At 41.8% G+C, this 25,453-nt stretch overlaps 1 protein-coding gene across 1 annotated transcript in view; it reads left to right on the forward strand.

Moving 5' to 3' along the window:
• LOC308685579 (adenosine receptor A1) overlaps positions 1-17,788 on the forward strand; it is a gene marked incomplete at its 3' end in the record, with an annotated part of 64,400 nt that extends 46,612 nt beyond the window's left edge. Inside the window, exon 2 of the mRNA XM_081357453.1 lies at positions 17,128-17,788. Within this exon, the coding sequence (XP_081213579.1) occupies positions 17,128-17,788 (661 nt within the window). The remainder of the gene's footprint in view (positions 1-17,127) is intronic.
• Between the last annotated feature and the right edge of the window lie 7,665 nt (positions 17,789-25,453).

Raw genomic sequence — 25,453 nt, forward strand, 5'->3', positions numbered from 1 at the left:
TCGTAGGGCAGCGAAGCAAGTGCCAGGGGCGGACTTTACCATTAGGCAAAGGTCGGCAATTGCCTTGGGCCCCGAGCTACCTAGGGGCCCCCAAAATGCCCTATTAACTTATGCTTAAGTTTTTTTTTTTTCTTTTTTTTTTCAAATTATATATTTCTAAAACTCCATTTGCGAAAAATGGCATAAATCATTAGTGTCGAAGACAGGAGGGGGCCCCCCGCCTCACTACCTTGGACTATTCCATTATCTCACTTTTACTGCGCATCTGCGAAAGTGACACGGCTGTGCCAAAAAAACTGACGGAGAAAAAGAAGTGATTGACAGACAGAGTGTACAGAGTAGTAGACAGAGTAAAAATGAAGCGAAGCTAGCTACCCAAGCGGTGCTGAAAAAAGGAGGAAGCGGGAGGAAAGCAAAAAGTCCGAAAAAGTGCACGGCGCGAAAGATAAACAACACGCAGTAACAGGGGGACTGGGAAATAGAGCAATTGATCCCCAGAGCAAGACGAGTCTAAACGCGAAAATTTAAAGTTTTGAAGTTACCCAAGCGGCTCAAATAAAAGAAAAAAAGTGAAAAGACGCTGATAAGTATTTGGGAACGCTGCCAAAGATGACAAACTTTTTTATGGCTACTGTTGGGGATACAGATCAGGAACAACAACGTCCAATGCACAGAAAAATCGTGAAGCAAAGAGGACACGGAGATCGACAGACAAAACTGAGCAGTTTATGAATCATGATATTTAATAAAAATCTCAGCTCTCAGATTCAGCTCTGTCAATTCTATTACGAAATTCAAACAATACCGTTTTGCCGTTTTAATGTTTCGTGACAGATTCCTATAGCGGCACGTGAACTGATCATCTCTACCTAATAGTAAATAAACACGAATTAACAATGTTGAAAGATACCGTATAACTTACCGAAATGTATATTCCTTATTTATAATATCGATCAATAAGTGTTTTTCAACCGCGAAAAGAGGTAAAACAGCTGGAGAACAATCGTCACATAACATTTACCTCAGGAAAGCCATTTAATTGGCTAGAAAAAAAGAGCTATAGAGAGTATTTGGCTAAATATGTGTACTACAGTAAATTACTTATTTTAACCTTAAATAATACCAGCTGATAGTTTTTTTTTTTTTCTTGAGAAAAAGTAACGCCTGTCTTGTGAAACGTTACCTAATATTTATCCAAATGAGTCAATATTGAATCAAATCACAAGAATTGAATCGAAATGGTGAAATTTGCCAAGCAAAAAAAAAAAAACACATAGCTTACCATAAATTGTACCATGTAAACATTGTAACATGTTTCTGTTTAGGAGTAAAGAAGTGTAGCCTATGCAGGGTTTAAAGGGGACGTTTTTTTCTCCTCTCTAACCTTTACTTCCCCGTAGATTAGCTTTACCTCCCTATCCACCATTCAGTCGGTACATATTTTTTTCGTTCTCTTTTAAAGATTGGATGGGTAGGGGCCCATAGCCTACCTTCGCCTTGGGCCCCCGATTTGCTAAATCCGCCACTGGCAAGTGCATTCTGGGAGTTGTTGTCTTTCATCCCCATAAATCAAAAATTCATTTTCCGGCTTTTCTCAGTCTAGAAGGCTCTAAATTCAAAAATAATTTTACATTTCTACTACATAAATGACCCATTTTAAATACACATTAATCTTTCCAGAGCTGAAGTATCCCTTTAAGATCCACATGTTGTAATGATACAAAGAATAATCATACATTACATTTGCATAGCACTTTACCTCTGATATCGATCTCAAAGTGCAAAAATATGTTTCCTGACTGGGCAACAACAGTGAGCTGAATCCTAACCATTACGGTACGTGCACGCTGGCGTTATAGGGTGGCAAGGCACCCGACGCCCTTTAATGCCAGCGTCCAGTGCACCATTAGACCAGGGAATGTTGTAGGGCAACTGATGCTGGCATTGGTGCAGCTTTAAAAACTAACAGGATGAGAGCATGAGGTCCTTCAAGATTTTTTTTTTTACTTTCCTGTTCTTATGTTTTCCTCTGAAGTCCTCTAATGGAGACCTGACTTTAGCTACCTGCTCTGTTCCCTCAGACTGACTGCCTAACTTTTCTTGAATAACCTTTTCAAAGATAAGTAACTTTAAATAAATATGTTATGGACAATGTATCTAATTAAAATCATGTATGTAATAAGTTAACAAATGGAAAACGCTAGGCTATATAAAACTTGCCTGTAGGCGACTGTTGGTCAGTTGAAAGACTGACATAAATGTGAGCTTACAAACAGCAAGTCTTTGGCCTCCTTGTTGCACATGGTACTTGAAGGTGTAGCCTACTTCCTCTTAGTAATCTCAGTGTCAGGCCCACGTGGACGTCTGCGACTCACCTTGTGCTAGAAGTAAAAAGACATTTACCATAGCATAGCAGGCTAGCTGTCATGTAGAGCTGTCAAGTTAAGGTCATTAAGTACGTGAGTAGGCTTTGGTTAGGAGAATGAATAAGCCATGTGTGTGCCTTTTAGGGCACCAAAGAACTGTGGTTTTTAATGCACTTGGTGGCCTACTTGATGCCGATCATCCTTCATCCATCCTCACAAAATTTAACATTTACAGTGATCAGGCACATGTGCAGTCTTAGTGAATTGAAGGCATACAGTAGTATTCAATTCACTGGTAATTTCATGGGCCTACATTGTAATGCATTGCATACTGTTGACATGATATGGTCATGAATTGCTTAAGTTAGCCGACCTGCTCCAAACCAGAGAGAATGATAGCCTGCTGCCTCTCATAAGAGACAGCATAAAACTCTGTGAAGAGCTGGAGTTTTCTTTGGTCTGTTAGGCTTGAACACTGCCTGGGACACGACTCCTTGCACACCTTTCCCTTAACAGAAACAAAGTCACAGTGGTTTTTTTTTTTTTTTTTTGGCTATAAAACACTAGAGCTATTAGCAGCTATTAAGGTTACTAACTAGAACATATAACAGCTTACACAATACATTTTTTTATTATTACCTTTTTTTTGTATTATTTATTAAATAACAAGTAACAAACATAGCATAGCATACAATATTACAAAACAAAGTGTTGCATTAAATGGTAACAGGGGATCCAAAAATTATATCAAAATATTTTAAACACGTCAATGACTTTTTTTTCTTTCTTTCTTTTTTTTTTTTTTACCAATTTCAGTGAAGACATAAAGCAATCAAATTCTACTCTAAACATCTTAAAGATTGGGGATGAATTTACATATGTTTGTTTATGTATATAAAATTCTGCCACCAGTACGTATAACACAATCAATGAATGGTAAAAACATTAGCCTAACATTCGACGCAGTTGGGCTGGTGTTAGAGACACACCTAAAGCATTTCGATTAATTTCTCCGTGGTTATAAGGAGTAGAGACATGTTTAAAACGTCCCCTGAATCCTAAATTTCTCAGCTTTCATATCGGCCCATTCATGACTTGATCCTTTAAACAGAGTGAGCTATATGAACTGTAGTAGACGACGCCCAGTAGCCTACACGCCCCTCTGACTGTAACCGCTAACTTTAGGTAGATACTTTGTAAACGGTTTTTCACTCACCTATTTTGGTGGAGCTTTTCCTCGTTTTTGCTCTCCTTTCTGGTTCACATATGGTTTCCCAGCATCCCTCAAATACTTCCTTGCTCTGTCCTTCCATTCATTCATGTTTGCTCTCCTTTTTTTGCCGAGGTTTTGTCTAATAATGTCCGCAGCGGACATGAAAGCAACCGGCGTCTCCATTTTTCGTTAGTGGACATAAATGTTTTTTCCGCGTGAGACTATTTTAAAATTTAAAATACATTTTAAAAGATATGTAATACATTTACATACAATTTAAAATAGTTTTGGTCACGCGAACACCCCCCCCAAAGTGATTCTGATACATTGAAGTCACATGGTTATCTACATTTTTGTTTTTTTGGACTTATACGGTTGTTCGTCGCATGAACACAAATATTCTCTGTTTAAGTAATCTGCATGAAAGCAACGACATGTACAGTTTCTCAAACGCGTCCTCATTACCTCTAATGTGACCACACCCATGCGAGCAAGAGCGATTGACATGCAAATAGTCCACGTGAAGGAACGCAGGCCTGTAAACGCCCATCACCTCAAAAACAAAGAATCAGAGACTCCAGTAACGTACTCTGCTTATCATCGAGTTTGGAAGACTGTGTTTGTGCTGTGCTGTGCTGTTTACCTTGGATTTACCTCAGTAGAATTAGAAGAACGCGATTTGAAGATGAGCAAGATTTTTAAGGTAAGATGTCCACTCATAATAGTAAGCATGTTATTGTTGTATTAACTTTACATTGTAGCTACTAGTTAAACTGGTGCCTGACTAAAATGTACGTTATGAAATGAGATTGTAGTAAAAACATGAATCCTAATGTCGTACATGTATATGTATCTATATAAATCCATTTCTGGTGGCGCTGCTCTGCTGGCAACCCGGACTCAGGTGTTGGTTACATTGATTGCGTGTTGGAATTTAAATTTTTTATTTTATTATTATTTCATTTTTTTGCTTAAGATTTGTTTTTATTTATTTATTTTCTGTTTTATTACTTGACTCGGAAGACGGTCGCATTATACCATGGGGACCTGTATGAGAACTATTCTGCTAACGCTGTTTGTTTGGGAACTTGTGTATCGAGGCCTTGCAGTGCGGAGAAGTGGGGAGGATGGGTGTTTGCCACCGATTACCTACACCAGAAACACACTGTTGTCGCTTTGAGCAAGAGACATTTTAACAACTGTGGATTTCTCAGAGGCACAGAAATTTCATCTGTTTCAGTCGAAGTGCTTACGGAAGAGGGGGAAGAGGGGTGGTGTACGGCAATGCATACAATGCTTCCTTCGGTTGTTTTTAGAAATGTACGGTCATTGAGAGGAAAAATGGAGGAGCTTCGTATTAACAACAGAGTGTGTTATGAATACCGCGAATCAAGCCTCATAGTGTTCACAGAGACATGGTTACATCAAAACATTCCCTGTCCGTTCTGTCTGGTCCGAGGACAGCATAGAAAAGCTTAAGGGATGCTTTCTGTGCACTGATTGGGATATGTTTCACAGCTTGGACATTAATGAGGCTACAGATACTATCACTGATTATATCAACTTCTGTGTGGACAATGTGCTGGAAAAAAAGTGTGTGACTGTTTATCCAAATGATAAGCCGTAATTCACAAAGGAGATAAAAGACTGTATATATCTATAACAAGCCTTTCAAGAACATGATTGAGTGTGTATGAGATTGATAGGGTCATTGTGGACCCACAGAAAGTTTGTTTAATCTTCAGTCGACTGTGTACCAAGAAGTCCACAGGTCCTGATGGTATCTCTGCATTATTGTTAAAATCTTGTGCAGAAGAACTTACTGTGGCATGGTGTCCAATTTTTCAGCAATCTGTGGATTCTCATACCTGATCTATGGAAAAAATCTATAATTGTTCCATTACCAAAAAAAAAAAAAAAAAAAAACAGGTTAGAGTGAAAACAATGATTTTAGGCCAGTAGCCTTGACATTCTGTGTAATGAAAAGTTTTGAGAAGTATATGGCGTCCATTTTAAAGACCAAAGTTAACTCTGTACTTGACCCATTACAATTTGCATACAGGCCGGGCCGTAGTAAAGAAGATGCTGTTAACACTGTTACTTATTTTATTACTAAACATCTGGAAAATCCAAAAGCTTATACATGCCTATTATTTGTTGATTTTAGTTCTGCATTTAATACAGTTCAGCCCCACCGTTTAATTCAGAAACTGAATTTGTTTAATGTTAATTCTTTTTTAATCAGGTGGTATCTTTCTTTTTTGACTAATTGGACCCAACAGGTTAGAGTCAATCACACTTTATCAGAGCTGAAAAATATCAGCACACGTTTTACATTGTATACCAACGAGTGTTCAAGCTGTGATTATAATAATTTTATAGTGAAATTCTCGGATGACACAGCGATACTTAGTCTTTTGTATGATAATAATGATGTGTCAGTTTATTTCTCAGTGGTATCAAGGTTTGTAGAGTGGTGTGATCTAAATCATCTTATTTTTAATACAGAAAAGACTGAGGATATGATTTTTGACCTTTGATCAATAGGTGATCACACACCAGTGCTTTTACATGAAACATCAATTAAGCAAGTACGTTCCTACAAGTACCTTGGTATCCATATGGATAATACACTTAGTTGGGGGATTCATGTGGATACAATTTGTTCTCGTGTGCAGCAAAGACTGTATTTTTCATGTAGACTTAGACTTTATGGAGAGGACCAGAAAATTATGTGGTTGTTCTATCAGGCAGTTATAGAGAGCATAATCAGATATGGCATTACGGTTTGGTTTTGTAACCTTACAATTCAGGTAAAGTTGAAGCTTGCACGCTTGGTTAAAATAGCGATGAAGACCATTGGGAGAAAGGAACTTTTGTCACTTGAGTCACTGTATGAACAATCGGTTCTGAGAGAAGCACATACAATTTTGGCTAATCCATTGCATGTTCTGCATACAGAGTATGAATTGTTACCTTCTGGAAGACGATACAGATTTCCGATGTGTAGGTATAACCATTTTAAGAAGTCTTTTATTCCTTTTTCAATTAAAATGTTAAATCATGAATGAGTATTATTTAAGGTTGTGTACAGGAATTATTACCATTATTATTATTATTATTTTTATTATTGAAGTATTGTGTATTGAAGAATTTGCTGTTTGTGTTTCGAATTATTTTGTCAATGTAAACACCTTGAGTCCAACACAAATTTTCCCCTTTGGGGACAATAAAGTGTATTTCATTTCATTTCATTTCATTCATTTCATATTGACAGAAACAACTAGACAGGCAGGCAACCTTTCAATGCTAAATTTATATACAGACAAGGATGTTTTTATGTTTGATAATAAAACGCAGCATGAAAAAAGTAGGCTAGTGTGAGTGTTTACTCTAATATGGTGAATATTATCATGTTTAGACCCATGTTTACTGTATACTGTGTTTGTGGATATCTGCTCAAATGTAAATACAGTGGGGAGAACAAGTATTTGATACACTGCCGATTTTGCAGGTTTTCCCACTTACAAAGCATGTAGAAGTCTGTAATTTTTATCATAGGTACACTTCAACTGTGAGTGATGGAATCTAAAACCAAAATCCAGAAAATCACATTGTATTATTTTTAAGTAATTAATTTGCATTTTATTTCATAAGTATTTGATACATCAGAAAATCAGAACTTAATATTTGGTACAGAAACCTTTGTTTGCAATTACAGAGATCATACGTTTCCTGTAGTTCTTGACCAGGTTTGCACACACTGCAGCAGGGATTTTGGCCCACTCCTCCATACAGACCTTCTCCAGATCCTTCAGGTTTCGGGGCTGTCGCTGGGCAATACGGACTTTCAGCTCCCTCCAAAGATTTTCTATTGGGTTCAGGTCTGGAGACTGGCTAGGCCACTCCAGGACCGTGAAATGCTTCTTACGAAGCCACTCCTTAGTTGCCCTGGCTGTGTGTTTCGGGTCGTTGTCATGCTGGAAGACCCAGCCACGACCCATCTTCAATGCTCTTACTGAGTGAAGGAGGTTGTTGGCCAAGATCTCGCGATACATGGCCCCATCCATCCTCCCCTCAATACGGTGCAGTCACCCTGTCCGCTTTGCAGAAAAGCATCCCCAAAGAATGATGTTTCCACGTCCATGCTTCACAGTTGGGATGGTGTTCTTGGGGTTGTACTCATCCTTCTTCTTCCTCCAAACACAGCGAGTGGAGTTTAGACCAAAAAGCTCTATTTTTTGTCTCATCAGACCACATGACCTTCTCCCATTCCTCCTCTGGATCATCCAGATGGTCATTGGCAAACTTCAGAAGGGCCTGGACATGCGCTGACTTGAGCTGGGGGACCTTGCGTGCGCTGCAGGATTTTAATCCATGACGGCGTAGTGTGTTACTAATGGTTCCCTTTCGTCAGCAGGGAACTCCGACGCCTCGTCGGGGGAGTTCCCCTGACGAATTGGGATCACGCTAGGGAGACCAATTGCCTTCGAGTGAATTAAAACGAGCCAATGAACATTGGCATGCAAGGTTTGCATTCCGCGGCCCGCCTACCAGTGCGGGTATAAGGCGGAATCAAGCGCATACACAAACGCTTTCTGCTTCGGAGCCGACCGGTTGTGTCCTCTCTGAGTGAATGAGTTTTAAGATTGTATTTATCTTACGCTCTACGAGTCTGCTGTTTCGGGAAGGGACCTCTCCGTGTTGGTGAGACGGCGTTTCAGCGACCGCGCGATTTCCTGTCTGCCGGCTGCGTCTACACGCTGTTAATTCAAAAGCTGTTTTTACAGCTGGTAAACGGTTGAGTGCGCACAGCGGGCTTGCAGTTTCCCCGCTGTGTCGCCGCGTTGGGTCCCTGTGTGCTTCAGCACAATAAAGAGAGTAATTTCTTCCTGAAAGAGCAACACGAGTGAAGATCGCGTCCTTTTCAGGATGACGTTTCACTCGTGTGTTTCTGGATGCGATCGTTCCTGTCCTTATTTGACGGCCACGTTCATTGTTTCACGTGCCTAATCAGTGTGTGAGACTGCGTTCGTGGGTGGTTCATGTTCTCTCATGAGAGCATGACCACGTCGGCACGTTGTTCGTCTTGCCTGTGGGCTTGAACGCTCAGCGTGCCGTGTGCCAGCGATGGCCACGTTCACTGTCTTGCATGCCTGGTTGACGGCCATGATCGCTGTTTCACATGCCTAATCAGTGTGTTGAGACGGCGTTCATGGGTGGTTCATGTTCTCTCATGAGTGCATGACCACGTCGGCACGTTGTTCGCCTCCCCTTTCTCGTAAAGGCTTGAGCCGCTCAGCGTGCCGTGTGCCGTCGAGGCTTTGAGTGGGATTTTGGTCCTTATCATGAGGGACCAAGCATTTCATTCGGGGCCCCAGGGGAGGACAGATGTCGATTGCTACATCGGAGAGAGGGCTGTTATACTCTGAAAATGATGCTGAGTTCCTACTGTAATGGTGTGTTCTCATGCTGAAGGTTCAGACTTGACAGCCACACTTCCTGGGTCTAAAGTGCCTAGATGTGTGTGAAAAATTTTGGCAGTATGGAAGTATTTTGGTGCCAATATGGCAAGCCAAACATGCCTAAATCTGCAGAAGTTTTTCCTCTCTCACTACCCCTGCACATTCAGTGCACGTGGGTAGTTCTGACTCGGAGTAGAGCTGCGCTTTATGACTGACCGTGATTAGTCACAGCGCTGGCCTTCGGTCAGACGATGTCCACACTGTGGTCTAGAAGCGCCTTAAAACCAGCCCGCTCGGAGTTCGTTTCCCCCCCAGGAAAAGGAGGGGAAATGACCCTGAGAGGAGTGACCCAGAGAGTGTGACGAAAACTGCTCTTTGGGAGTGTGTGTCATCACCACTCCTTCCCCCGGAGGAGGGCCGGGTGGAGAATCCTTTGTTAAATTTTTCTAGTTTCTGTTCCGCCGCCGACCAGCTGGTCGGTGGTACCCAAAACCTAAAAAAGAGCAGTTTCTTCCTCCTCTGGGTCATTCACGGTTGGGACTGCCGAACATGCAGTCTCTCCCGCTCAAGAGTAGGACGTCAGTGTGCGCCACCCTCGGGTCTCGCCACTTTCAGTCCTCTCTCCCCAGCTCTCAGATAGCAGTGGCGCCACCTCGGTCACGCCACTCCTGTCTGTCGCTGGGCGGGAAGGCGAGACCAGCAGCCGCCCTCGGGCCTTGCTCCTTGTCTCCTCCCCTTCCCTCGCCAGGCGACAGACCGCAGCAGAACACTCTCGGGTCTTCTCTGCCGTCTGCCCCCCGGTGGAGGCAGGTAGGTGTTGTTCAAATACACACCCAGACCCCGCTCTCGGCCGCCACAATGCCACCAGAGCCGTGTCCCTGCCCTCCACCTCGCTGCCCCTCCGCGGGTACGCCGGTCGTGCGGGTGGGCTCGTTGCGGCGGTTTCTCGGATCCTGGTTAGAGCTCCCGAGTCCGTCGCGCTGGCTCATCCGCACCAACCGGCTCGGCTATGCAATTCAATTTGCACGCCGGCCTCCCAAGTTCAGGGGCGTCCACTTCACCCATGTGCGTCCAGTGGATGCCCCGGTCTTGCGGAAAGAGATCGACGTCCTACTGGCGAAGGACGCGTTCGAGCCGGTCCCTCCAGCCGATATGAGGTCAGGGTTTTACAGCCCTTACTTCATTGTACCCAAGAAAGGCGGTGGGTTACGGCCAATCCTGGATCTGCGGGTATTGAATCGGGCCCTGCACAAGCTCCCGTTCAAGATGCTCACGCAGAAACGCATTTTCGAGTGCATCCGTCCCCAGGATTGGTTTGCAGCGATCGACCTGAAGGACGCGTACTTTCATGTCTCGACACAGACCGTTCCTTCGGTTTGCTTTCGAGGGTCGAGCATATCAGTACAAGGTCCTACCCTTCGGGCTGGCCCTGTCGCCCCGTGTCTTCACGAAAGTCGCGGAGGCGGCCATTGTTCCCATGAGAGAACAAGGCGTTCGCATTCTCAACTACCTCGACGACTGGCTCATTCTGGCACACTCGCGAGATGTGTTGTGCGATCACAGGGACATGGTGCTCCGGCACCTCAGTCAGTTGGGGCTTCAGGTCAACTGGGACAAGAGCAAACTCTCCCCTGTGCAGAGGATCTCTTATCTCGGTATGGAGCTGGACTCGGTCGCCCAGACTGCGCGCCTCACGGAGGAGCGCGTCCAGTCAGTGCTCAACTGCCTCAAGTCTTTTCGAGGCAAGTCAGCGGTTCCACTGAAACAATTTCAGAGGCTCCTGGGGCATATGGCAGCCGCAGTAACGCCGCTCGGTCTGTTGCATATGAGACCGCTCCAGCACTGGCTTCGCGATCGAGTCCCGAGGTGGGCGTGGCAGAGCGGCAAGTTCCGGGTCAAAGTCTCCCCGAGCTGTCGCCAAACCTTCTCCCCTTGGTTGGATCCTGGGTTTCTACGGGCCGGAGTGCCCCTAGTCCAGGTTTCCAGGCATGCTGTGGTTTTCACAGATGCTTCTGCCAAGGGCTGGGGGGCCACGTACAGAGGGCATGCAGTCTCGGGTCTGTGGACGGGGCCCCAGCTGCATTGGCACATCAACTGCCTAGAGTTGCAAGCAGTACACCTAGCTTTGTGTCGCCTCAAGGGGTTTCTCAGACACAAACACGTACTGGTCCGTACGGACAGCACTGCGACCGTTGCGTACATCAACAGACAAGGTGGTCTACGCTCCCGTCGTATGTCGCGACTCGCCTCCCACCTCCTCCTATGGAGTCAGAAGCATCTGAGGTCGCTTCGTGCCGTTCATGTCCCCGGGGAGCTCAATCGTGTGGCCGACGAACTTTCACGTCGGTCCCCCCTTCCGGGAGAATGGCGACTTCATCCCCAGGTGGTCCAGCTGATCTGGCGAATCTTCGGAGCCGCACAGGTAGACCTGTTTGCCTCTCCGGACACGACCCAATACCAGTGGTATTAGTCCCTGACCGAAGGGACTCTCGGCACGGATGCCCTGGCACACAGCTGGCCCCGGGACCTACGCAAATATGCGTTTCCCCCAGTGAGCCTTCTTGCACAAACTCTGTGCAAGGTCAGGGAGGACGAGGAGCAAGTCCTTTTAGTGGCCCCGTATTGGCCAACCCGGACTTGGTTCCCAGAACTCATGCTCCTCGCGACAGCCCCTCCTTGGCCGATTCCTCTGAGGAACGACCTTCTTTCTCAGAGATGGGGCACCCTATGGCACCCGCGTCCAGACCTCTGGAAACTCCATGTCTGGTCCCTGGACGGGACGCGGAGGTTCTAGATGGCCTACCACAGGCAGTGGTAGATACCATCTCTTCAGCTAGAGCCCCCTCTACGAGGCGCCTCTATGCTCTGAAGTGGAACCTGTTCGTCGGCTGGTGTTCTTCCCACGGGGAGAACCCACGAACTTGCCCGATCGGTGTAGTGCTCTCCTTCCTACAACAGGGGTTGGAGCGAAGGCTGTCTCCCTCCACCCTCAAAGTGTATGTTGCCGCAATAGCCGCGCATCACAATGTAGTTGAAGGTAAGTCCGTGGGGAAGCACGACCTGGTCATCAGATTCCTCAAGGGTGCTAGGAGGCTAAATCCACCTCGCTACTTGCACCCTGTACCCTCTTGGGACTTAACTTTAGTGTTCAAAGCGCTCCAAAGTCCTCCTTTTGAGCCTTTGCTGACAGTCGAGCTTTATATCCTGTCCATTAAGACAGCACTCCTGTTAGCATTGGCTTCTTTCAAGAGGGTGGGGGATCTGCAGGCTTTTTCGGTCGACGAATCGTGCCTAGAGTTCGGGCCCGGCCTTTCTCACATTGTGTTGAGACCCCGGCTCGGATATGTGCCCAAGGTTCCTACCACTCCCTTCGCGGACCAGGTAGTGAACCTGCAAGCGCTGCCCCAGGAGGAGGCAGACCCAGCCCTAGCTTTTCTCTGTCCCGTCCGGGCCCTCCGGGTTATATAGACAGAACGCAAAGCTTTAGGACCTCAGATCAGCTCTTTGTTTGTTATGGAGGCCAGCAGAAGGGGAAGGCTGTCTCCAAGCAGAGGTTAGCTCACTGGCTAGTGGATGCTATCACCAGGGCTTATGAGTCCCAGGGTGAGCCCTGCCCACCCAGGTTGCGGGCTCACTCCATTAGGAGTGTTGCCGCTTCTTGGGCTCTGACACAAGGCGCCTCGCTAACAGACATTTGTAGAGCTGCGGGCTGGGCGACACCGAACATGTTCGCTAGGTTTTATAGCCTACGTGTGGAACCTGTTTCCTCCCGAGTACTTGCTACGGCCAGTAATTAGAGGGAATAGGTGTGTCGGCTTGCGACGCCATTCCGTGAGCGGATACGTGCGTCTTTTTGCTCCGTTGGTTACCCAACAAACGGCTAACCTCGTGAGTTCCTCCATCACCCCCTCCGGTGCCAGGCGTTGCGGACCGCCCGGCACCAGGTCTGCTACCTTCAGTAAGGAGTTGCTAGTAGACTGGGTGTTTTTCCAGTGGTCCCTGCGGCGACCCATGATTGCCACGTGCAGTTCAGCCGTGTCTTCCCCTTGACAGACTCATTCTGTCGTCCTTGTTGAGTATGCTCCTCACTCCTCCGGACTGGGACTACCTTCAAGGACTGCCATATGTTTCACTACCCTACGTGGTTAGTACATATGTGTATTGAGGGCCTTCCTCTAGGCTGCCTCAGCTTCCGCAGCGTTCCCCCCCATTATATCCTTGGGGTCGGACACGCTTTCCCAGTGTTATCCAATATCCACTGATTGGGTCTTGCGGAACAGCTGTGTGATTCCCTAGCTAGCTCCCGCAAAATTTCTGGAAACTGCTGCAGGGCTGTAGCTTAGCTGGGCGCTGGAAGGGGCCAGCACCATGGCGTTTTGGTAGGGATCCCAATTCGTCAGGGGAACTCCCCCGACGAGGCGTCGGAGTTCCCTGCTGACGAAAGGGAACGTCTCGGTTACGTATGGTAACCCTCGTTCCCTGAGTCCAGGGAACGGAGACGCCTCGTCCCGTCGCCATGCTGCTGTACCTTCGCGGAGGACTGGACACCGTTCGGCTCCTCAGCGAAAAGCGTTTGTGTATGCGCTTGATTCCGCCTTATACCCGCACTGGTAGGCGGGCCGCGGAATGCAAACCTTGCATGCCAATGTTCATTGGCTCGTTTTAATTCACTCGAAGGCAATTGGTCTCCCTAGCATGATCCCAATTCGTCAGGGGAACTCCCCCGACGAGGCGTCTCCATTCCCTGGACTCAGGGAACGAGGGTTACCATACGTAACCGAGACGTTTTCTTTGAGACTGTGGTCCCAGCTCTCTTCAGGTCATTGACCAGGTCCTGCCGTGTAGTTCTGGGCTGATCCCTCACCTTCCTCATGATCATTGATGCCCCACGAGGTGAGATCTTGCATGGTGCCCCAGTCCGAGGATGATTGACCGTCATCTTGAACTTCTTCCATTTTCTAATAATTGCGCCAACAGTCGTTGCCTTCTCACCAAGCTGCTTGCCTATTGTCCTGTAGCCCATCCCAGCCTTGTGCAGGTCTACAATTTTATCCCTGATGTCCTTACACAGCTCTCTGGTCTTGGCCATTGTGGAGAGGTTGGAGTCTGTTTGATTGAGTGTGTGGACAGGTGTCTTTTATACAGGTAACGAGTTCAAACAGGTGCAGTTAATACAGGTAATGAGTGGAGAACAGGAGGGCTTCTTAAAGAAAAACTAACAGGTCTGTGAGAGCCGGAATTCTTACAGGTTGGTTGGTGATCAAATACTTATGTCATGCAATAAAATGCAAATTGATTATTTAAAAATCATACAATGTGATTTTCTGGATTTTTGTTTTAGATTCCGTCTCTCACAGTTGAAGTGTACCTATGGTAAAAATTACAGACCTCTACATGCTTTGTAAGTAGGAAAACCTGCAAAATCGGCAGTGTATCAAATACTTTTTCTCCCCACTGTATGTATAATATGGTAACAATAATGTTTCATAGTTTGGAGTGTCTTGATCGCTTCAGTAAATGTTCTCTGCACGCACTGTGAGTTTGAGTCACTCGCGTTGTGCGTTTGAAAAGCAAAACGCCCCAAACTTAAGGCTTCATGTTTTTACTTACTCCAATCTCATTTCATAACGTCATAACGAATGGAAACATTTGAAGTAATATATGATATATAATCCATATATTTTTCTCTAGTGTAGTGTCAAAGAAGTGTTCCTTTTTAACGATGTGTAGGCCGTCTGCTATAGGCTATTGTTATTATTATTTTATGCAGCACTACACGTAGCTTATATGGCTACAAGGCACAACAAACCTGTTGGTCATTTTATAAATATATATATGTGTATTTTGTAAATTTTAAATGTATTCTTAAATTTTTAAGTAAATTCTAAAATGTATTCCCAAAATCATGCAGCCCTAGTTTCTCTTGATATCAGCATGTTCACAGCTGTTTTTTTTATTGTTTTTTTTTTTTTTTTTTTTTTACAGGAACTAGATGCCACTGATGAGTCCTGCTGACTTAAACATTCACATGAGACTCTGTACATGAACATGGTTAAGTGAAAAATCAAACACCTTGGAAATGACAGGAATGTACTATGTTTCAGGAATGGCACAAAGTTATGTGACTGTTCAAGTCTCTGTCTTTAGATCAGTGTGTTCAATAATGTGCTTTTTTGTCATTTGTTGTGTATCTTTGGATTGTGTTGTGTTGTAAATAAATCCAAACAATCAAAAAAACATTCTTTTTTAAATCTCTCCTCATTCTTTGTGCAAGGTTCCCCATAATGATAGGGCCTGATAGCACCTGATAGGGCCATTATGGGAGGGTCTTTGTCTTTCTCAGGTGTGAAATACATCAATATTCATGATGATTCACACCTCCTTGCATAAAGCTTTCTTACACAAAACATGTCTTACAAATTTTAAATCAATATATTGTTTTATCTGAATGAGTAGGTAGGATGATTTTCACATGGTTTTTGGAGCAAATATTCTAGGCTACGTGATACAATTTTCAAAAGTCTTGTGAAGAAATAATCAGTATGGGTTTCATGACCTTATTTCAGTGACAATTTTTTTTTTTTTTTTTTTTTCACAAACCACGCATAAATGTCATTATCGCAAAAATACAAACTTTTACATACATGCTGCTGACATATTATTGTCAAGTCAAGTCAAGTCATCTTCATTTATATAGCGCTTTTAACAATGTAGATTGTCTCAAAGCAGCTTCACAGAGTTAAGCGTATAATTTAAGGTAACAGAGATTGTTTCGGCTTTACAGCAGAGTTAAGTTATTTCCATCTAAAGTTAGTTTTAATTGATTTGGTTCCGTCGCAATGATCATTTGTTATTAAATTAGGGGCCGCTAAGACGACACCATTCTCTCTACACAGACTTTAAACGCGAACCTGTGAGAAACGCTGATGGCGTTCACATGCGCATTTAGAATGGGTTCTATAGTTATGTGCGTTTGTATTGTAGCAGAGTTTGTGCTAAATACAGTGTAATCAGACTTTAGCCATGAAAATGTCACAAGTAACAGAAATAAGCACAAATGTCAGTGCATGTCAGAACACCTCCAGGGCCCAGAAAACACCTTAGACCCCAGAGGGTTAATAAACAAACTACAGTTGGTCCAAAATGCAGCAGCTAGAGTTCTTATCAGAACCAGGAAGTATGACCATATTAGCCCGGTTTTATTAGCCAAAATTTTTAAATATTGCTTATCACTTACAAAGCACTAAATGGTTTAGCTCCCCAGTACTTGAGCGAGCTCTTAATGCATTATAGTCGTCACATCTATTGCGATCTCAAAATTCCGGCCAGTTGATAATGCCTAGAATATCAGCACCAAACCTTTGGAACAATCTTCCTAACATTGTCCGGGAAGCAGACACACTCTGTCAGTTCAAATCTAGACTAAAAACACACCTGAAGTGTCAGGTTGACTTGTAAAGAAGGACTACTCACATGCACACATTCAAACGCTTTGGACTGAACACGTAATGCGCATGTGCGTGACATTGTTTGCTTTTTGAGGTTTGCGCAGAGATAACGGACAATCGGCTGCACTTTCGAACCTATTTCAGGGAGTTTGTTCTCGAGACACCAGGCACTGTTGTTGTGCGGATGGGCGGCCGGAGCGTGTTAGGGTTTTCCTGTTAGAACGGGATTGTGTTAGCGCCCCCTAAATTAATAACTAACGATCTTCGCAACGGAAGTGAATCAATCAATCAAAACTAACTTTAGCTGGACAATAACTTTATCCTAGAGCTGTTGTAAAGCCTAAACAATCTGTTACAGTAATTTCCTATTATCACTGTAAAGCTGCTTTGAAACAATCCATATTGTTAAAAGCGCTATACAAATGAAGGTGACTTGATTTGACTTTGTCTTTTTGTCAGATTTTCAAATACTTTTTTGCTTTAAATTATGGTTTGTAATGTTGTCATTCAACAACCTTGTAGTTAGTTTGGTTCATGGCTTACAACTCTCAGGACTTCTCTAAAAGTCTCTATGGGAAACATACTTCCGGAACCAAGGCCGTTTGTTTGTTTTAAAACTTTTTTTTTTTTCACAGCTATAAAAGAGTGGTGACACCAAAGCGTGCAGGCACTGCTGTGGTGGTGTGCTGGATGGTGGCCATCGTAGTCGGCCTGACGCCCATGTTGGGATGGAACAATCTGGAGAAGCTACAACAGACCAACGGCACTATAGGAGCTGACCTTCTCGTAACCTGTGAGTTTGAGAATGTCATCAGTATGGAGTACATGGTCTATTTCAACTTCTTCGGCTGGGTGCTGCCACCACTCGTCCTCATGTTGCTCATCTACACTGAGATCTTCTACATAATCCACAAGCAGCTAAACAAGAAGGTCACTGCCAACCAGACCGACCCCACTCGATATTATGGGAAAGAACTCAAGCTGGCAAAATCTCTTGCACTGGTGCTCTTCTTGTTTGCTGTTAGCTGGTTGCCATTGCATATCCTGAATTGCATCACTCTCTTCTGCCCTAGTTGTGAAAATTCCACATGCCTTCTCTATGTAGCTATCTTGCTCAGTCATGGTAACTCCGCTGTCAATCCCATTGTTTACGCATTCCGCATTACAAAATTCCGGAATGCCTTCATTAAGATCTGGAAACAGTATGTATGCTGCACGGAGGATCCACGTGTGGATGATCGGCCCAGCTTTCGAATAGATAGCAAAGAGAGAAGACTGCGACACAATGATATCTGATGCTACGCTCAACAGGTCTCCTCTATTTGAATCACCTTTTAAAACATGACAGTTGATGATGAGTTTTGAAGGGAAATGCAGTATGGGATGTATGCTGTGAGTTGTGAGAATACATCTGCCACAAAAACGACAATCAGACATTATTGGAAATTTTTTCTTGAAAGCTAAATCACTGATGCATATAATTAATTGCATCATTAGTGAGTAATCCTTAAATAGATGAAAATGGTACGTTTCTGAGATATAGCCACACAGTATAACTGACATTCAAATCTGTAGGAATCTTTATTTGATTATGATTTCCTTTTGTGCTGGGGCTTATTTTAATGGGGCTATCACATAAAGGGCTTTATATAATGAGCGCAAAATTGCAAACTAAATGTCAATGTATACAAGTACAATTAACTATATATAAGTATAACAGCATCTGAAGACTTTGAGGAAGGATGATGAGAATGTGATCTGATGCCATTTTATATGCCAGAGAATTCATATTTTGAAAAGAATGGGATACGGTAGAGTCATGTATCATTTGCTGCTGTTCAAGATGAGCACAAGTTGTAGCCAGCTAAGCCCACTTTTTCCTCAAAGGTATAATTTCTAAAAACAAATATTGAATCTGCCATAATTTACTCACCCTCATGTCATTCCAAACCTGTTTGACTTTCTTTCACAAAAAGGAGATGTTTAAAAAAATGTCTATACAATAAAAGTCAGTGTGGTCCAATGTTGTTTTGGACCCCATTGAATTTCATTCAAAACAGCTGAAACATTCATTAAAATATTTTTGTTTAGCAGAAGAAAGTCATACAGGTCAGAAACAACATAATGACATAATTTTCATTTTTGGGTGAACTATCCCTTTAACTCTTTCATGCATGAACTTTGACAACATCAGTCAGGATTTTTTCCCTATGTGTTTTTATTGCTCTTAGGGCAAAACAACAACAACAACAACAACAACAATATCTGAACCTTTTTGACACATTTTCAGATGTCCACTTGAGTGGACATGGACAATATGCATTTTTGGTTTTAAATGAAGATATACTGTATTAAGCATAATACAGCATTAAGTATAATACAGTAAAACACAGTAATACTGTGTGTATTTAACAAACCAATGAAAAAAAAAATAATCACGTGAAACATAAACATATAATACAGCTTAAATTTTTGCAAACACAGTTGAGTTTGTTCCTGTTTGACCAGCTGATGCAGAAGAACTTCCAAGTTAAACGTTGCATGTCTTTGATATTAGAACATGAGGATTTTATTCCATCAAAGTTTTGGTGGAGGTACAACTCTGTGGAAACCCAACTCTAACTATGTATAAAATGCTCATGCTCCCTCCAGTCTACCAGAGTATGTCGATTTACCCCTAGCTGATTATCTTCAAAATGGACAAATGTCTACAGAAGCTCTCCTCTCTGAGAAGACCTCACACTGAAATCTACATTGATCTATTGATGTTTTCAGACTGTGGTGTTTTCAATCTCATCTGAAATTAGCAGTGTTAGGGTAACACATTGCATGTAACGTTTATTTTGTAATCAGATTACTTTTTTGATCTAACAAGTAAATTAACACATGCATAATCAGATTTTTTTTTTACTGCAAATTACATTCTTAAAACACAAATACATTTATTTGTAACCAAAAAAAGTTACTTCTGACTAAGTATTTTCAAGAACAAGTCACAGTAATAGTATGAATTGTAGCTGAAATATAGCTAGTGATGCATGCTGTCCAATTTAGTGGACAGATGATTAATAAGAATTTCCTCCCAATCTAAAATCAATACTTTTGTGATAATTTTAAATTATTTAACAATATGTGACTACTTAGATGTTCCAACATTTTATTTTTACATGCAATCTTGTTTGTTCAGTTTTTTTTTTTTTTTTTTTTTTTGTGTGTGTAGATATTTCAATCTAAATTAAGTAGTTTGCCATATTAATACTAATCTCTACAGTAGGTGTAACACAACCACTGGAAAGTGATTCATTTTCATATTTGTTTTTATGAGAATGACACATTTTTTATGGGGAAATAAGAAAGGAAGCCTTCAATTTCACTGTGTGATGTTGAAATTAATCAAAACTGTAGGCAGTTTGCATTTAATATATAAGATTGCTCAAAATCATAGAACTTGAGAAGAGATGAGAAAAGATACACAGGAATGAACCCTGAATAATTCTAGATTAAATGATACTGCCGGGGGTCTGATGTGTGTGTGTTTTTTAAATTTTTTTATAGGTGTGTTAACTTAAATTATAACAACTTGATTATGAAACAATCATGCTCTTAACAGACCCTGATTTTGACTCAGTCAACACCCTTGAAAATAGGAGGTTGTTTGACTCTGATAAATGGTCTGGCCTTTACAGAATAAAAAGGTCTGGTCAATCTCAGAATTTACACGATTCTTGCGTGGTGCTTCCTGAAGTTCCTGCAAAACTACTCCCCAATTTCCTGGGTAGATCCAGAGTTAAAAGCTTATGGGATGACCTGTGTTTCAGCTTAAACAGTATTCAGACTTGTCAGCTGACCTCTGTTTCCACTGGCTTCTTAGTGTGTGCCAACTGACTTGAAGAATTATTATATATTTATTTTTTTAAGTTAATGCTTGAGGGCATAAACACTCTGGATTCATCTTAGTATTCGTTCAAAATGACTCACAAGCTGCTATTATCTAGATCAGTTGAGCGTCTTAATCTAATTCTATGCAGCTTTAACCTACCTGTAATAACGCACTTTAGGGAATTTACAAATAGTGTTGGGTCAAGTCTTCATTTATATAGTGCTTTTAACAATGTAGATTGTTCCAAATCGGCTTTCCAGTGATAATAGGAAATAGTGGAATAGTCATTGGGAATAGTAATCAGATAAGGATATTATCACAGCTTCCTCTTCATTTTGTCAACAGACAACAGCATGCTTTTATTTGGCATAAATCATTCAAATGCTATTCTTTTCCCTCAAATTACAGTTGTGAATTACTCTCCATAGTTTGAACAGCAGTCATTAGATGGTAAGTCAGTGCTGTGGTGCCCTCTGCTGATGGTATGACAAAAGAGCAGATGGATGTGTAGCAAATTGTAATTATATGGCAACTAAGAGAAATAAATAACTTAATTTTTATTCGAGTAAAGAGAATTCCATGGTGTGGTGCAAACATCAAAATAATGTCTCACCATTGTCCACCCAATGTTTATTTTAACTCTAGTGAACATGTCACTTGTAATGTTTACCACAACACACATGTCCCTATGAGACTGATATATTTGTTGAACATGCTTCACTTTAAAGGACATTAAATAACATTCCAGTTTTAGTCCACATACAGTACACACAATTGTGAATTACATAAGTGATTATTACAATTAAGAATCGGAGTATATTTTAAGACACATAAGTCTATTATACAAGTCTTTTTTTAAAAGCATAATTGGTTGAGAATCCCTGCATTAATTGAAATAATCACACACAACTACCAGTATCAGAGTAAAAATTTAAACAGTAGAAAAAAAAAAAAAAAAACCAATAAAATTCTTCTTCCTTTTGCTGGTTGTGATTGTCTATAAAGAGCACATTGGCACCTGTGTGACATTTACAGTTACTTCCTGTATTACTATTTAAAACTCCATAGAAATGTTTCAGAGTTTTTGAGCTTTAATCTCAAAAAGTGCTGTTCTTGGAGATAGAGACCTGTGGAGAAAAAAACATCATTAGACATAATTGTCCCTTCAACAATAGCAAAATGGACCATTTAGACCAAAAGCAAAATAGACGTGTAGAAGACCTGTTTTCTGGGCAGAGCCTACCTGGTGGCAGAAAATGAGAGAAGGGTCTGGCTGCAGACCTGCACATGCACTCCCAGACCTGCACGCTCAGACACCTGCGCTTCCTCTGCAAGTGACGTCACTTGCAATCGACGCATAGTGTGGTTCGTGTCGGATTGAGAACAGCTCCCAATGTCGTTCAAAAATCGTTTCTTTAAGTATTTACATATAAATAAATATATATCGTCGCTGTTGGGCGGAAACCTCGTATGTCCAAATTTAGTCAAATTTCATATTTTTTCACAAATCGATGCTATTGGTCAGTCCCCAAGTGGGTCTGTTATTTTTTTTTTTTTTTTTTTTTTTACAAATTATTAACCAATCTAAAGTGTTGAAAATAGCTTGAGAGCAAATCTCTTAACTCCATTGGACACTTCAGCTGTCTGAGAATCCTCGTAACTCCACCTCTTCTTCACTCCGCAGCGGGAGCCTCGCAGCATTTTGTCTCCTCAGGATTGAAAGCCGCAACAAATAAGAAATCCTCGTCGAGCAACACGTAAAGCAAGACTTAACTCTGATTTTATCTGTGTTAAACTATGATATCAGTTATTGATGTATTTTAAATGTCTACTTATTACTAGGCTTATTATTACTAGGCTTATACGCGTGCATTGAAGTTTTAAAATGTCTAATATAATACTTGAATTGAATTAAATGTTTTGGATACCAGCATTAAATTATTGTTTTTATTATTATTTTACTGACTCGAAGCTGGCACTGTGCATGTAAAATACCCCAAGTAGCAAGGTTTTAATTTATGGGAGAAAAAAGGGCTGTCTAAGTTACTGGCGCCAAGTAAGCCTATCTTTGGATAACTCTGTATGTTTATTAGACAATAACGAGTGAAAATAGTTAGATTAGATACATTTGAGTAGGCCTGTTTTGTTAAAAATCGATAGCTGTATTGCTTCGGTGCAGAAGGAAGCCCATGAGCCACGAAGGTAAATTTGCATGCAGATTAGGCTAATTTCAGCCTATTAGACAGCCTAACGTTAGTCACCTCATCGTTTTTTGTTCTGCTTCACTTAGCTCTTAAACCTTTAAAATGGAGTTTAGAAAAATGTATGTAACCACAGTCGTTAGCTTTGGTTAACTATTGAAGCCTTTTCTCTTGTCAAAAGGCTCAACGCGACCGCAGACTTTGATGAACACTGCTGGCAGCAGCGACGTCTGTGTCCATACCATTCTTATCAATGACAGCGTAACCTCGTATCTCCCTGCTCCCAAGTCATAAATCTTGTATCTCCGATTAAACATGATTTTGGGGAAATGTTGTGTTAATGTTGGTACACAACAGTATATGATAGCAATATAAGGTATAATACCAACTTTAACAATACAGTGTTTAATAACTCAAAAAATATGCCCTTTTTTAATTTCCTGAATGACTTTAAAATGAATTTGCTATATTTTAGATCAATATATTTGTTTTCCTTAAAATTTTAATTAACACTAACTTTATTCTCATCTGAATTATAATAACCTACAACTGTCACCCAACCAAAATCACTCACTCACTCACACACACACACACACACACACACACACACACACACACACACACACACACACACACACACACACACACACACACACACACACACACAGAGTTTAAAAGCAAAAAAATATTTATCCAACCCCATTTAAAACTACGCAGTCTGTGGGTGCCATCTTTTGGACATTCATCATATTGCATTGGTTTTCATTTCTTGTCCTCAAACAGAGGACTAATCTGTTTATTTTTTCTAATCTGTTACACATTCTAAAATAATATAGAATTTATAGACAATTGGAAAAGTTTTTGGGGCAAACCTGACCTGTTGAAAAGAGATGGTATTCATCCCTCTTGGGATGGTGTTGCTCTTCTCTCTAGTAATATGGCACATAGTCTTAGAGCCAGTGATGTAGTGGTGCCTGGAGAAGTGGGTATACTCTTAATTTATGCCTCAAATTTTTTTTAAGCGCCCCAGGAAAGGATGAACGCTCTGTGTTATAAACAGTGATGTAAGATAGTCTTGCATATAAGTTCACCCCAAAATGGGCCAGTATAGTATTTACACATTATCACTTAACTTTTGCTGCTTGACTTCACAGAAAAAGGATCATTATAAAATTAATATTAGCCACAGAAGAGGTGCAGTTTTTGTAATTAATACTGGCTTTTAATTATTTATTAATACTAAATAATTATGAATTTTGAGTGACTATTCCTTAGTCCATCCACATATGAAAATTGGACGACTATTCAAGGGATCACTGCATCACTGTCTTTACTGGGTGCAGGGCCATACGCAGGGTTTTATAAAAACCGAGGTCCCAAAAATTATTTTGCTAAGGGGGTTCGGGGGCATGCCCCCTTGAGAAAATATAGATTTTCCTGATCTCGACATGTGCATTTTAAGGTGTTTTGAAGGCCAAAATAAATGGACAACAGTAGCTTTAAAAGCATGTCAGTGGGCAGTAGCATGAAGTATTTTATCAGATATTTTTAAACATGAGAATCAGTTTAAATGTCGCAATGAATGATCCACACTACAAAATGGAAATGCAGAATGTTTATGCTTATTGTTGACAATACACAATCACATATCCGAAACGGGAATGGCCTTAAATAAGAAATGGTTCAAGGATTATTTTGCATAGATGTTACATTTCAAACAAACGCCAATGCAATCCTTCTGTGTCAAGACCAGAGGCATATGAGCAATTTATATGAGTATCAAAGATCAGTTTCAGCTACTTTTTCTTTCCTAAATTAATCAATGTTTTTGGACTAATATGTTCATTTAATCAATGGTTCAATTGCTCATTCATAAAGACAGTCACTTGTGCCACCTTCTGGCTTAATAATGCAAGTTGCGCAAACACAGACAAGCGGAGTGATACAAACAGTGAAAAGTCTAAGTGCTGATACTGGGGAAATATTCAAATACATTCGAGGTAACGTTATACAAATACATTTATACATTGTATTTATAATAATAATGGCAATATATTTAATATGGTGCTTGTGTTGTTAAATTGAGCTTATAGTTTCCACTGTCTTTTATCAAACTGTTTATTTCTGTCGGTCATTTAAAACTTCGATCGAAAAACAGCTGTTCAGTTTAGCTACTTGTATTATCGTTAACTCAAGCGTGAAGCGTCGCGTTGGGATTCGAGCTCGGCTCGCGCTTCTGTGAGTGAACATAAATCCCGCTTGCTTTGATTGGTCTCAAACATTTTGACATTGGCGAGCGGGTGTTTGAGTGCTGAAGCAGCTCAGATGAGAAGATCGGTTATCGTCGCGATGGGCAAATCATTGCAGCACCAAATTAGAGTTAATATTAGGCAATTATTTCACAACTTTCATTATATAGGCTAAAAACAATTACTGAGGTCCGGACCTCGGGGACCTCAATGGTGGGTACGACCCTGACTGGGTGTTTTCACACGCACATCAGAGGGGATTTAGAAGTGGGTATACGCAATGCCGACTGAACAAGAAGTGAGTATACGCCGTATACCTGCGTATACCCTGCACTACACCACTGCTTAGAGCTCAAACATGACAATCTGGGCCTCAGGTCAGGAAGCAGACAGACTGGCTTAACCGACTGTCAGCTAGCGGCCTCGCGTCACCAAGGTCAGATAAATCCCATCACATAGAGCCTCTTTCACCTAGCTATCATTGACTGTGTCTGTTCCCCGAATTTGGAAATCCAAAAAATGTTTAAACCCATCTAAGGTTAAAAATTTAATTGATGTTCAACAAATAAAAAACAGCTATAATACAGATGAGCAAATGCTAAAGCTTGGGTTGCTGAATATTCGATCACTT

This window comes from Scardinius erythrophthalmus (genome assembly GCF_964197995.2).
Source record: "Scardinius erythrophthalmus genome assembly, chromosome: 25".
Classification (NCBI taxonomy): Eukaryota; Metazoa; Chordata; class Actinopteri; order Cypriniformes; family Leuciscidae; genus Scardinius; species Scardinius erythrophthalmus.